Genomic DNA, 15093 nt, shown 5'->3' on the forward strand with positions numbered 1-15093 from the left:
ATTAATTGAAATTAATAATATATTGTTTTTATATAGTACATGTTTTTTAAAATATAATTGTTATATTTTTACAGGTCAAATATGGTGACTTGTTGCCAGCAGATGGTATTCTCATACAGAGTAACGATCTCAAGGTTGATGAATCCAGTTTGACTGGTGAATCAGATCATGTCAAAAAAGGAGAAGCTTTTGATCCCATGGTGTTATCTGGTATGTTTATTATTATTACTTTTAATTGCATAATGATTTTTTTATTCAATATGTATTTGACTAATGATATTTATGATATTATTTAGGTACTCATGTGATGGAAGGCTCTGGAAAAATGTTAGTTGCTGCTGTTGGTGTTAATTCACAAGCTGGTATTATTTTCACTTTATTGGGTGCTGCTGTTGATCAACAAGAACAGGAAATTAAAAAAATGAAAAAAGGTATGTAATAAGACTTTATTGACAGGTAAATTTTTTATTATTTTTATCAGGTTTGATGATATTTATTTACTACTCACTGAAAATAATTGAATCCAATTTTTTCATAATTATATAAAAATTTATAAGCGTTTTTTATTCTCAGTGAGCAATATTGCTAGTTAATTTATTTATAATATGATTTTTATAAATCATTTTATTGAAGAAACATACATTTTATTAATGGTTGCATGGATGTTTTTTTTTTTATTTGAAAAATATTTAATAATTGACTCACAAATTGTTTGATTATTACAACAATTGTCGCATGATTTATTATAACTAGAGTTTTTGTTTATTATTTTTTTTTTTTTCAACAATATCACGTGAATTTTTTTGAGAAATAATTATATAATAGATCATTGCCTGTTTGTCTAATTTCACCAATTTTTATAAATTGTTTATTTAAATCTGGAAGACAAAATTGAATGATTTTCCTTTAATTTCCTTGATTAATTCCAGTCAATACAATTATTATTTTATATATTTAGACACATTATGTTTTTATATATTTGCACAAACATTATTTTTATTATTTTATACAAAAATCATTGTGACAAAAATTATTATTCTAATTTTTTTTTTGACAAAAAATATATCAACATGAAGTCTTTCATTTGATTAAAATTTCAAAACAGTTTAGAAGATACTCGTTGATATTAATTATAGCTTTTTTTTTTTTTTTACTTTACAATAACTTAATCGGACAATTTAATTATCTTCTAGGCTGTTAATCAAAATTAATCATTCTATAAATATTGGTTTTTTGTTAAGCTATATTAAATTTTGCTAAATTAATTTTTAAATATAAATTTTACATAACAACATGCAATGTTGTAAATGAAACAAAATATGAAAAAATATATAACAAAACGTTGGAAACAATTAATTCAAAACAACGTCGCTAATTGATTTTTTTTGCATGTGTTTTTATTGTCTAGAGGCTAAAAAGCAGAGGAAGAAGAAATCTCTATCAGGTGATTGAATAAAATTTTTTTTATATATTTTTTTTCAAATAATAATAATTATTTCTTCTTTTTGACTCTTTAAATAATATGAGGAAAAATAATTTTCTATTTTAATTATTATATTTTTTTTTTTTCTATATATTTTATTTTATTTACAATTTCAAAAACCAGTTTGGTTTATTCTTTCTTTCACCTGAATAATAATATGGGCATAGTATATTTATTTTTCAATCAACTTTCTTTTATACGGTTATATTAGAAAAAATAAATAAATAATCAATGACAAGCTTATTAGCTTCTTACGTGATGAAAAAATAAATAAAAATTGTCTCTTCAATGTAGTATGTCTAGGTCATTAAATGACCATCAATTTATTGAAATACAATTTATTTAATTAATAGTCAAACAAAACCAATTTATTATAAAACCACACATGTATGGCAAATTCATTTATTCACATTATTACATTATTATTAATTTATTGCAACAATCCATTTCTCCTTGCCCAACTCTTTTTAATTTTATAAATATTTTACTTGCCATTGAATGTAATTCATAAGTCATAATTAGTGGTTTCTTGTTTTTCTTTTTTTCTTTGCACAATAACATTGATAAAATTTTACCCCATTTTATATAGATTTAAAAAAAAAAAATTAATCAAATTCCTAATATGCATCTGATTGAATTCCTGTTTGCTCATAGATGATGCCATGTTTTAGTTGATTTAAAAAATTAAATATCATATCTAACATTATTTGTCTAATAATATTTTTCTTTTTATACAAAAATTAATTTAATTATAAGCTAAAATAACTATAAAATTATTACTTTAAGTTTCTTTATTTTCTTTTTTTTTTCAATTAATAATTTTCCTCATAAATTTTTTTTTTTTATATTTTATTTATTTCTTTTAATAAAATCATTCAATTACAATATTTTTTTTTTTCATAAATGAAAGTTTAAAAAAAATAAAAAATATTGTAATTAAAAATGATTTTATCTAGTTTTAATAATAATGATGATAAACAAAAACAAATATTTATTTTTTTTTGTGTGTTAAATTAAAAAAAAAAAAAATGAATAAACCAAAAAAAGGTGAAGAAGCTGGTGAAATAACAAGCAACAGTCATGGAGGAAGTGGTGTACAACATGAATTTACGGATAATCATCGTGGACAATCTGAAGGTGGTGGTGGTGGTGGTGGACATAGTGATGAAAAAAAAGAAAAAAGTGTATTACAAGCAAAATTAACAAAACTTGCAATACAAATTGGCTATGCTGGTTCAATGATAGCATTTTTAACAGTTATTGTTTTAATTGTACATTTTGTTATAAAAACATTTGTATTGGAAAAAAAACAATTCGATCCAGTTTATGTCAATGATTTTGTTAAGTTCTTCATTATTGGTGTAACAGTGCTTGTTGTTGCTGTACCAGAAGGTCTTCCTCTAGCTGTTACTCTGTCACTTGCTTATTCAGTCAAGGTTAATATAAATTACTTGAGTTATTTTTCATATAAATGTATAGATAAATATAGGTATATTTTTTATTAATTATTATTGTTTTATATTTATGTTTTTTTTTTTTTTTTAAAATCTATAGAAAATGATGAAAGATAACAATTTAGTACGACATTTGGATGCTTGTGAAACAATGGGTAATGCAACAGCAATTTGTTCTGATAAAACAGGCACATTAACAACAAATCGTATGACTGTTGTACAAACATATTTATGTGAAAAATTAAGTAAAACAGTACCACCATTCTCTGATGTACCAAATAATATTGGAAACTTATTAATTCAGGCAATATCTGTTAATTCATCATATACATCGAGAATAATGCCAGGACAAGATCCATCTGAATTACCAATGCAAGTTGGTAATAAAACTGAATGTGCCTTACTTGGACTTGTATTGGCATTTGGCCAAAATTATCAAACAATAAGAGATGATATACCTGAAGAAACATTTACACGTGTTTATACATTTAACAGTGTACGTAAAAGTATGTCAACAGTTATACCAAAACAAGGTGGTGGTTATAGATTATTTACAAAAGGTGCATCTGAAATAATAATGAAAAGATGTGCATTTATTTATGGACGTGATGGACATTTGGAAAAATTTACACGTGATATGCAAGATCGTTTAGTTAAAAATGTTATTGAACCAATGGCATGTGATGGTTTACGTACAATATCAATAGCATATCGTGATTTTGTACCAGGTAAAGCTGAAATAAATCAAGTACATTGTGATGGTGAACCAAATTGGGATGATGAAGAAAATATTGTTGCTAATTTAACATGTCTTGGTATTGTTGGTATTGAAGATCCAGTTAGACCAGAAGTACCAGATGCAATACGTAAATGTCAAAAAGCTGGTATAACAGTACGTATGGTTACTGGTGATAATATTAATACAGCACGTTCAATTGCTGTTAAATGTGGTATATTAAAACCAAATGATGAATTTCTTATTCTTGAGGGTAAAGAATTTAATAGACGTGTTAGAGATGCTAATGGTGAAGTACAACAACATTTACTTGATAAAGTATGGCCAAAATTACGTGTACTTGCACGTTCATCACCAACAGATAAATATACACTTGTTAAAGGTATGATTGATAGTAATGTAACAGCAAGTCGTGAAGTTGTTGCTGTTACTGGTGATGGTACAAATGATGGTCCAGCATTAAAAAAGGCTGATGTTGGTTTTGCAATGGGTATTGCTGGTACTGATGTTGCAAAAGAAGCTTCCGATATAATATTAACTGATGATAATTTTTCATCAATTGTCAAGGCTGTTATGTGGGGAAGAAATGTTTATGATAGTATTGCCAAATTTTTACAATTTCAATTGACAGTTAATGTTGTTGCTGTTATTGTTGCATTTTTTGGTGCATGTATTATACAAGATTCACCATTAAAAGCTGTACAAATGTTGTGGGTTAATTTAATTATGGATACATTAGCATCACTTGCATTAGCAACTGAATTACCAACACCTGATTTATTATTACGTAAACCACATGGACGTACGAAACCACTTATATCAAGGACAATGATGAAAAATATACTTGGTCAAGCAGTATATCAATTGACTGTTATTTTTGGTCTTCTTTTTGTTGGTAAGTTTTATATTTTATAATATTATATTTTTATTTTTATTAATTTACATTATTTATTAGGTGACAAATTTCTTGATATCCCAACTGGTGTTAAATCAACATCAAAAATACCAAATCAACATTTTACAATAATATTCAATACATTCGTTATGATGACTATGTTTAACGAATTGAATGCCCGTAAAATTCATGGTCAACGTAATGTCTTCCAGGGAGTATTCACAAATCCTATCTTCTATACAATTTGGATTGGAACATGCTTATCACAAGTAAGACATTTTTTTTATTTATATTTATTTTCATTTGATTTGTTTTCTTGATAATTTAAATTTTATTTATATTCAACAGTTATTCAACTAATAACTATCAGTCAATAATTAATTATATCATATATTATCATTTAATTTAATATTTAATTTATTTCATTAAGGTTGTCATCATTCAATTTGGTGGAATGGCATTCAGCACAGCACCATTGAGTGTAGAACAATGGTTATGGTGTATCTTCTTTGGAGTTGGTACATTGCTGTGGGGACAAATTGTTACAACTTTTCCAACGAGAAGTATTCCCAAAATACTTTCGTAAGTAAATTTATTTTATTACTATAATTATAATCCCCATAGTATGTTGATTGTTATCATTAGAAATACATATTGATGCGTACATATTTTTTTTTATTCGTAATCATTTTGCCAAATCAGCATATTGGTTTTTTTTTTTTCGAAACTTTTCTAATGATTTATTTCAGGAAAATTTTTACAGTTTATTATTTTTATTTATTTATTTTTCATTTCATCAGTAGTTACTGGTATTTTTTTTAAAATCAATAAATCATTAATGAGCATTGATTGATGGTAAAATAAATAAGTAATGATAAAAATAATAAATAAAAGTATTTAAACTGTTTGTTAATGTGTCGAAATATGAAAATTAGTCACTCATAGCTTTCGTATTTCCCTCTTTTAGTACCTCGTAGTAGAAAAAATAAATAAATATAGGCCTAATGCATGATAGATTTATCTTAAAACCACGCTAACTAATCATTTTCCCAAAGTAATATATTTATAAAAAAAAAAATTGGGTTTTTTTTTAGTGACAATTTAGGACTGTCTTGTCATTCCTTGGTCTGTTTTCACAATATTTCTATTCCTTATATAAATTTTGTGTTAAATTGGAGCCCAGCTATTTTATTCTGATGATGATAAAAATAAATTCATGTAAATCCCCTTCTTCTTTACGTTATCTTGAGATACACACATAAATATAAAACCTAAAAGCATCAGCATAAAATATATGAGCTCCATTTTTCAAATCACCCTCAATTTCCCTTTTTTTTTTTTACTTTTTCATTCCATTCCTTTGGTGCCTGAACGTTTTAGTTAACACTGAATGTTGCATGTATACATCCATTCAAACGAAAAATAAAAAAAGAAAAGAAAATTGATATAATAATAATAAAAATAAAATTCATATATACTACGTACTTGTTTGTATATTTTTTTTTAAATACTGACGTCACGTCATGTCAGTATTCTGAACCGCACAATCGAACTAGAACAAGTATATAATGCGGCAAAAAAAAGTAAAAAAAATAATAAATATAATAAAACAAGATTAAATATACATACATATATAAATCTGTATGCAAAAAAAAAAAAAAAAAAAAAAATGCAGTTATTTGTTTTATTGAATAATCGTGATGCTTTCCAAGTGAAAACTGAATGTTTTGAGGCATCAAACGTGCGCGTTATTGAATTTAAAAAATAGAAAAAAAAAGGCACAATCATGGTGAATCTCATTTATTGATTTGAAACAAAGTTAACTTTACCCTTGTCTCGTGCGATTTCTATTATTTTTGTTATTATTATTTATTTTTTTCAATTTATTTTCCCCTATTTTTTACGTATGAGAAACAATTTATTATCATTTTATAATCATTATTTTTCACCCCTACTCGTGGTTATTTTTTTTTTTTTATTTAAACAAAAAATATTAATGTTTCTTCAAGAGATTAATCTTTTATGTATGTATTAGCGAGACAATAAATATGATACTCGATCTTCCGAGGAAATTAACAAAATGTTGGAGTGTAACTGCTACCGTATTATTAATGACAATTTTTTTTTCTTTTTTTTTTTACAATCGAAATCATTGTACTGAATGAGTCAACATTATTGATTTAATGTGTGTTCATAACTTGTTGAATTTATCGATAATGAATATATTGACAAGACAAGACATTGACCAGTGTCTTTTAATTTTCCTCTTCTAACTTAATCTTCCCCTCAATTAATCCTTAATGATCCATGATTTTTCTTTTTATTTTCTTCTCAAATTGGCTATTTCTCAATTGAAAAATGTGGAAAAAATAATATATGTATAATTAATAAATCAAACGACAAGTACTTAGGAAAATTCTTATTAAAAAAACTAATCGTTAATTAATAATAATTAAAATACGGTGATGGGTAGTTTTATAAATCTTTTTTTCTAATTGATAATCATTGACTGGATAAAAAAAAATATCATTTCAATGATGACAAGTTAATAATTAATGCTTATTTATTATTTAATAATTTATTTTTTTTTCAGTAGAAGTTGCTAGCAACATGTAATAAATCAAATGCCATCCCCAAAAAAAATACTAACTCAGGATATTTAAAAGAATAATTTTAATCGCATGAATAATTAGTGAAAAAAAAAACAAATTAAACTAACAAATTTTTTCGTATTGTCTTTTGTGTTCGTTTTTTTCTTAAATTTAAAAATAACATTAAATAATTAATATTGATACACTAATAAACACTCTAATATACTTGATGATAAATCAGCAACATAAGCAATCATAAACACGTTAAGCTTTTTTTTTTTTATAATTAATATTAATTTATAAACGTATTATGAATCGGATAAATTAATTTAGTTATAATTACCCTTTTCCTTCCCAATCATTCATCAAATCAATATCAATATCATCTCATTCATTCAATCGATTTGATCATAAATATATTATTGACATTGCTCATAACATAACATATATTATCTCGAAAACGTGTCGACCAACATTTGTCCAATCGTTTTATTTAACTAATCTATATTTATTTAGTTTTTTTAATTTCTAATTTTTTTCTATCAAATTGTATTATTGTCTTGGTTTTATTTTTTTCTTCTATCCATTTTTTGTGTTTGTAATATTAACAGTATTCCTTGACTAACATTTTTTGTTTTTTTTTTTTAAATAACATTAATTATATTAACAAAAAAAAATAATAATAATAAGTCGAGTCAACTATAGGCTTACTAATAATGAGGAAAACGAAAGGGGGAAATATATTAATTGAGTGCAGTACATAGAGAAAAACCGGATATATTTTTTTTGTTTTTTTTTTTTTAATAACTAAAATAATTATTACGAAATGAATAAAAAAAAAAAAAACAAAAATTCAAAATCAACAAAGATTTGAGTTAACACAGCAATCGAGTTATGAAGAAGTGGTTTAATGTTTTTTAAAAACAGATGGGGTCGCGGCCAGCCGGATGATATCGGTGCTATCAATCTAGGAGACGAGAAATTCGACCCAGACTCGGATAAAAAGCCGCGCGCAGGACAAATTCTATGGATCCGTGGTCTGACACGGCTACAGACTCAGGTAACTATCCTCATCTCACTCTCATAATCATCACTCAAAATTAACATTATCAGTTCCTATCACAAATGGTACATACACCATGAGTCTTAATTAGAAAAAGAAAAAGTTTTTTTTTTTATTCCAGCAAAAAACAAAAGAGAAAAAAATCATAATTTATATAATTAATTATTGAATAATACAATAATTAATTTAATTAATTAATTTTTTTATCTTTTGTTTATTTTATTTTATTTTTTTAATTAATAACTTTTTCTTTTTGGGAAAATTCAATGTAGAGTACGCGTTTTACGATTTATTTATAATCGATATAACAAAATGCGTACATTTCCAATTAAACCACTTACTATCCCTTATTTTATTTTATTTTTTTATCTTTTCAGTTTTGTCCTATTTATAAGTGCGTGGATTTTACAATAATTTTATTAATAAAATTTCAACAATGATAATTGTAATTATCATATTTATAAAATTATTTTATGATATTTAAAAAAATATCCACGCACTTGTATTACCTATTATTACATCGCGTATATACAATTAGTCAATAAATTTTTATTTCAATATAAATACGATATTATTTAGGTCAGTGGCACTTACAATTCCATCATTCCATCATCCATATTTATGCGGTTAGAAACAAAAAATTATAAATCAATAATAGTAATTTAATTTTTTATTTAATTAAAAAATAATTACACTATAACTTTTTATAATTAAAATAATAATTCAATTATTGACAATATAAAATTTGATTTTGAAAAAAACCAGAAGGGAGATGATCCTGCGGAAAGTTCGGTTTTTATATCGTGAATTTAGTATATTGTTTTTTGTTTATTTTATTTTTATAAATTCAATAATTACTTTGTTAATTACGTGGGTAAATTAGCAATATCCAAGACCTTTTTTTTTTTTATCATTGATAAACAAAACATGATACCATTTTGGTCCTTCATAAACCTCAATGATCAAAATCATCACAATATTTATTCCTTTATTGAAACAATAACGCAAAAAATATAAAATCCATTATACTCCAAATCAATTTCAATTCAATTCACAATTTTTTTTAATTACTTTTATTTAAAAAAAAATTAAAAGTAAAACAAATATATTAAATTTTTAATTTGTTTTTATTTGTTTTTTTTTTATTTTAATTTACTTTTGACACATTTTTAATTGAGAATAATTAATAAAAAAATACGTAAAATATTTTTTTTTTTTTTTTTTGATAATAACATTTGACATGAAATAAAATCAATCTATTTTATATGAAATATAAAAAAATACAAATCGGTGACCTATTTTTTATAACGTATGATATTTTTTTTATTTATTTTATTTGAAAAAAAAAAAAAAAAAAAAAATGACGTATGTAGTAGCCCCAGTTAGTGATTGTACAGATTTATTTATACCCCGTAGTATAAAATAAAAATAATTTCAATATAAATCATAGATAAAAAAAAAAAAAGTATATAAATTCGTAAAAATAATAATAATTAATAAATCAAATAATTTTTTTGATTTGTTGGTTTTTAAAAAAAACAAATTGATTCATTGTGACCAAGTTTATTTTAAATAAAATGGTCCACGCAGTCCTCGGTATTAATAATCAATGAAAATCATCATCAAATGACTTGACATGATAAAAAATTTTAAAAACTATCATTTAACAATCATTAGAATATTTATTTATTTATTTATTTTCCTTATATTCAAATTATAATCGTGATAATGTTACAATTTTTTAACTTGACTATTTTATACACTAAGTGATGTCTCTATCAATCACCAACTATTTGTCTATTGTCTATTTTTTTTATCTATTTTTTTTTTTCAATTATATAAATCTTTAGTAAATGTCTTTCTTATCTTTATCATTCTGTTTTTACACAAAAATTTTTTATAAACACAACAAAAACTGTGCGTTTGCGCAAGCACCATTACACATCTCTGTTAAATATTTTTTTTTTATCACTCTCTTTCTCTCTCCCTCCCTCTATATTACTATTATTATTTTTTTAAATCTCATAGTTAATGCAGTTTTCCCTCGTTATTATCAGCCAGCAGCCATTGCACAATAACGAAAAAAAAAAAACCAAAAAAATTAAATACAATATTACATAAAAAATAATAGTAAAACGCGAAAACACATACAACAAACGAAAAAATTAAATATTGTTAAAAAATCGTTAAATTTGTAACAATAATTATTAGGTAAAACCGTATACATCGTTTGGCACAAAAAACAAATAAATAATAGTAATAAAATTCATTGTTTGTTTATAAACAAATTTAAAAAAAAAAAAAAAAAAATATCACATGAACATGAAATTGAATTTAATCTAGTGGTTCATCTCTTTGATATATCAAAGATGACCAACATGTTGTGACTTTCGATTAACTTGCCAGATAAATTTATAATTTGATCATTTATCGATTTATCTGTCAAGCAAGTATAGACGTAATTTATATCATGCGCACTGTTTCATAGCAAACAAATCATTACAATAACGTTATATATAATTAAACGAAAAATGTGTTCTCACTCATCTTTGGTACACAAATTTTTTTTTTTTTTTATTAATCCTTGTCTTACAATTATATCTGTATACAATCACGTATTTTTTTTTCTCACTATCGTCAATGATGAGGTATAAATTATTTTAATAATTAATAATAATTAGGGGATTTTTTTTTGTTCATTATCTTTTTTTAAAAAAAAAATAATTGAATCGTTGTCATTTTGAGGATTAATCACTAATGATTATAAAAATTAAAAGTAATCAATGTAAAACTGAATGTGTAACCTACTTTCAGACGAGCAATAGATCTTTGGTGCAGAATGTATCGGTGACAAGCAGATCCCCCTCTCAGGATTACTATATGGTTAGTTCCTCAAAAACCATTATCCGCATTGTTTGACCGTCTTTCATAATATGATTGTTTTTTAAATATTTTTTTTATATTGATTTATGCCTCAATATTATTTTCATATTTTATTTTGCCAGTTTATTTTTTCTTTTACAATTTTATTTTTATTATTTATTACCGTGTGGTTTTGACATTCCACGTGTTTTTTTTTTTTTTCTAATTTTTTATTACCTTTTTCTTTTTTGAAAAAATTTATATTACAAATTCTTAACTAGTCATTTTTTTTTTTCAACTTTGAGTGCCAATAGCACGGAATTTTGTTGTATTGATTTTTCAATTTTTTATTCTCGTTGAATGCTACAATTCGATGCAAAATGATTTTTTTTTTTTTTTTTTTAAATTTATGATTTATTAATTAAAATGTCAATTTAAAATATAAATCCTTTTTTTTAATTTTTTTATTATTTTCGCTCGAGACAATGTAAATTATTTAATATAAAAAAAAAATTTTCGTTTTATTTAAATATTTTTTTGAGTATTTAATTTTCATTAAAAAAAATTAAAAATTTTATTATTTGTTGGCTAGAATTGTGCTTCAACGTGATTAACAATTTTATAATTTTCATAAATAATAAATTATGACAAAAATTAAAAAAAAAAAACAATTTAATTTTTTTGCTATTCAAGTAATGCCGCATGTATGCTCCAAGTGCATTGCTGCAATTTAAAAGAGAAAAAAAAAAAAAAAAAAAAAGGTACGGCTAGTACGTGTGTTTTCTGTTTTTGATGGTATTAATTATCATCAATAAATTATTACAAATCAATGTCCGCTTTCTATCGTAACTTATTATTTAATATAATTTTTTTTCTTCTATTTTCAATTTTTATTAATTTTCAAATTTTATTTATATTTATTTCATGCCTAAGCAACTTGAATATTATCCCATAATCGTTAACACAAATTTTGGTGTTGCTCAAATTGTCAATGATTTCATAATTTTTATAATTGAAAAAAAATAATAATAAGATACGATAAATATTATGTCGCGTGTACGTATGTGCAAATGCACGTAAAATGTCATTTTTATTTTTTTTTTATTTAATTGTTGTTGTGTTTATTTTTTAATTAATTGATTTTTTTTTTTTTAAATCAGCAATATTTTACAAACGTGCATACGTACATGTTTTATGTGTGTGCAAGTGTGCGTGTTATCGTAATTTTGTGTGCTATTTAATAATGATAAGAAAAATAAGAAAAAAAAATATATCTTCGTATTTTTTTTTGAAGGCTCATACAATGGTCAATATTAAACCATTAACTCAACAATTAATTAAACAAATATTTTTTTTATCTATTTTTTTTTAACTGGAAAAGTAAGTTGATCATTTCAAATTTTTCAAATCATTTTTCATGCCTTGTTTTTTCTTTATTATTTTAACTATTTTATTTTTTAAAATTAAAAAAAAAAACGAAATTATGTGTAATGCAAAAATCATCTATTTTAATGAAAAATAATTGTTTATTTTTTAAATTTTAATTTTGTTACTTTATATTTTCGCCTTTTCAATCGAAAAAAAAAATACCAATTAAAAGATATGATTCTTTTTATTTCGTAAATCGATTGCAATATCAAAAGGATATATCAAAAGCTTTCACTGTTAAAAAAAAAAAAAAAAATATAACAAAGAACATATTGTTCAAGTTTATTTATTTTTTTTTATTCCGTTTCAATTTTATTTTCTATGCTTTTTTCAACTTTTTCAATAAAATTTACAAATGAATAAACTCAATTTTGCTGATATACAATCTATGAAGAGAAACGTACGAAAAGGCAAAGTAATAAAATCAAAAAAATCATTAAAATTGAATATTGATAAACGTAAAATGAAAAATAGCTGTGATATATATTACAGGGTTTCGATGTTTATGGCAACAAAATAATCAAGAAAAAATAAAGACAATTTATAGATATACATATATATTGTTAATAAAAATATATATATATATCCATTCATAAGAAAATTATTAATAGAATAAAAAAAAAACAACGACTGATGGTATAATTTATGATTTGTTAGCCAGCGGAACCCATTCGGGAGACCGAGGTATAACAGTGCGGCAGTTAAACCGGCCGCCGCTACACTATTCCTGTCGGAGTACAAACAAGTACGTAGTTCACGTAGAACGCATAATCTTAATGATTTTTAAAAATTAATAAGCGTTCAAAAATAATAAATGGCATACGTATCGGACGAAGCAAATAAAGCTCTATCAATTAACAAAAAAAACAAAAATTTACATCAATCAACTAATTACCAATTTAATTCTATTCAAATAAGATATTGAAAATTATTTTAAAAATATAAATTACAGCATCTTGTACGTATGCCATTTATTCACGATTTGCATTTGGAATTTTGATGGAATTTGTTCGAATGATAACCGTGCATCGTTGAAAATGAAGTTGTGATAATAATGACATGTGTTTTATATATTTTTTTTTTAGCTGAGTTCAATTTTTTATATCGTGATTAAAAAAAAAAAAAAAAAAGAAAAATGTTATAGTAATAACTCGTTGCACCGATGTACTAAATATTTTTATTTTTTTTATAAATATTTATATATTTTTTTTTTTTGGATTGCGAGGGTGGAGTAATCGGTGGATGTATTAATTAATTTTTTATAACAAATTAAATAAGATAACTGTTGATGATTTTAGCAGTATTAAAAAAATAAAAAAAAACGTCTACCAGCCACCCCCGCATAGTAGTTATTAAATTTAGCTGTATGGTTTTAAGTGTGTGCTGCGTGTTATAATACTGTATGACGTAATATACACATTTATACGATTTTTACAAATTCAACAACGATAACAATTATTATGTTTGTATATATTATTATACAGTATGGCAAATACGTTTCATAATACTTTTACACTCACCATCAATTTACTTGAATTATTTTTAAATTTTTTTTTAAAATTATAAATCACATTTAGTTAATTATTTAAATTATACAGAAACACGTGCATTTATTATTCACTAATTAAACACATTAAATTATTATTTAAAAAAATATATATACCTATATTTTTTTTTTATATTACTAATATGACACTCTGTCATGCACTTTTAACTCTATTTTAATTTTCAAATATTTTCAACTTTTTTTCAACTTGAATTTTCTTGATTTTCCTCAATACGACTTTTTAATAATTTTTAAAATTTCATAACATCAACACAAATAATTATAAATAACAACTAACGTGTGATTTTTCATTTTTTTTTTTTGTTTGGCTGTTTTAACGTGTTTTTTTTTTTTTAAATTCAAATTCAGTTAATTGAAATTATTTTTATTGTTTGCAATTTTATTTATTATATGCTTTAAAGTGTTTCAAGCATTTTTATTTTTAAATATCGTTTTTATAAACGCATTGCAATGTTTAGAATTAATTTTATAATTGTTGGCACATTATTTATTATCGTCGTAATTATATTTTTAAATCAATGTGACAGGTAAAAAAAATTTTGCCAAATTAAAACCAATATAGAATTAAAAATTGGTATATATTTAAAAAAAAAAAAATATAATACTGCACAAATTTAAATAATAAAATATAAAGTTTAAAATTACAACACGTTACAATACGTGACAATTTTAAGAATGTATATGTTGAAAGCTTTATGCATTTATATTTATTTGGCACTTGTTTAAATATTTATCATGCAACATCAAAAATAGACTAAATATAATTGAAATATTTTTTTTATTTCAAGGTAAATACGGAACATTAATATTGCACACACGCGTGACTTGAAAAAGATGAAAAAAAAAAAAACAATAAGCTTATAAATAAAAACAAAAACAACCCCAAATGATTCGGCTACATAATCCTTAATTATTTTGGCTGATTCACTCGCGTAGTAGTAATTAACTGTAATTAATATTTTTTTGGTTAACAAAAAAAAGGAAATTATTGTTCAGCACGAAGCCATGAAAATG

At 23.5% G+C, this 15093-nt stretch overlaps 1 protein-coding gene across 22 annotated transcripts in view; it reads left to right on the forward strand.

The window, feature by feature from the left end:
• LOC122852684 (plasma membrane calcium-transporting ATPase 3) overlaps positions 1-15093 on the forward strand; it is a 68903-nt gene that overhangs the window by 36367 nt on the left and 17443 nt on the right. For 7 of the 22 annotated variants that reach the window (XM_044152616.1, XM_044152620.1, XM_044152607.1 and 4 more), the window contains 8 exons: positions 75-210; positions 297-431; positions 1409-1444; positions 2531-2919; positions 3038-4568; positions 4629-4837; positions 4999-5150; positions 8087-8219. In XM_044152616.1, the coding sequence (XP_044008551.1) occupies positions 75-210; positions 297-431; positions 1409-1444; positions 2531-2919; positions 3038-4568; positions 4629-4837; positions 4999-5150; positions 8087-8219 (2721 nt within the window). Of the gene's footprint in view, positions 1-74; positions 211-296; positions 432-1408; positions 1445-2530; positions 2920-3037; positions 4569-4628; positions 4838-4998; positions 5151-8086; positions 8220-11036; positions 11106-13169; positions 13258-14867; positions 14888-15093 lie in introns of those variants that run through there. The other 15 variants (XM_044152615.1, XM_044152618.1, XM_044152621.1 and 12 more) reach the window with 8 other exon arrangements.

Source organism: Aphidius gifuensis, linkage group LG3, assembly GCF_014905175.1.
Source record: "Aphidius gifuensis isolate YNYX2018 linkage group LG3, ASM1490517v1, whole genome shotgun sequence".
Classification (NCBI taxonomy): Eukaryota; Metazoa; Arthropoda; class Insecta; order Hymenoptera; family Braconidae; genus Aphidius; species Aphidius gifuensis.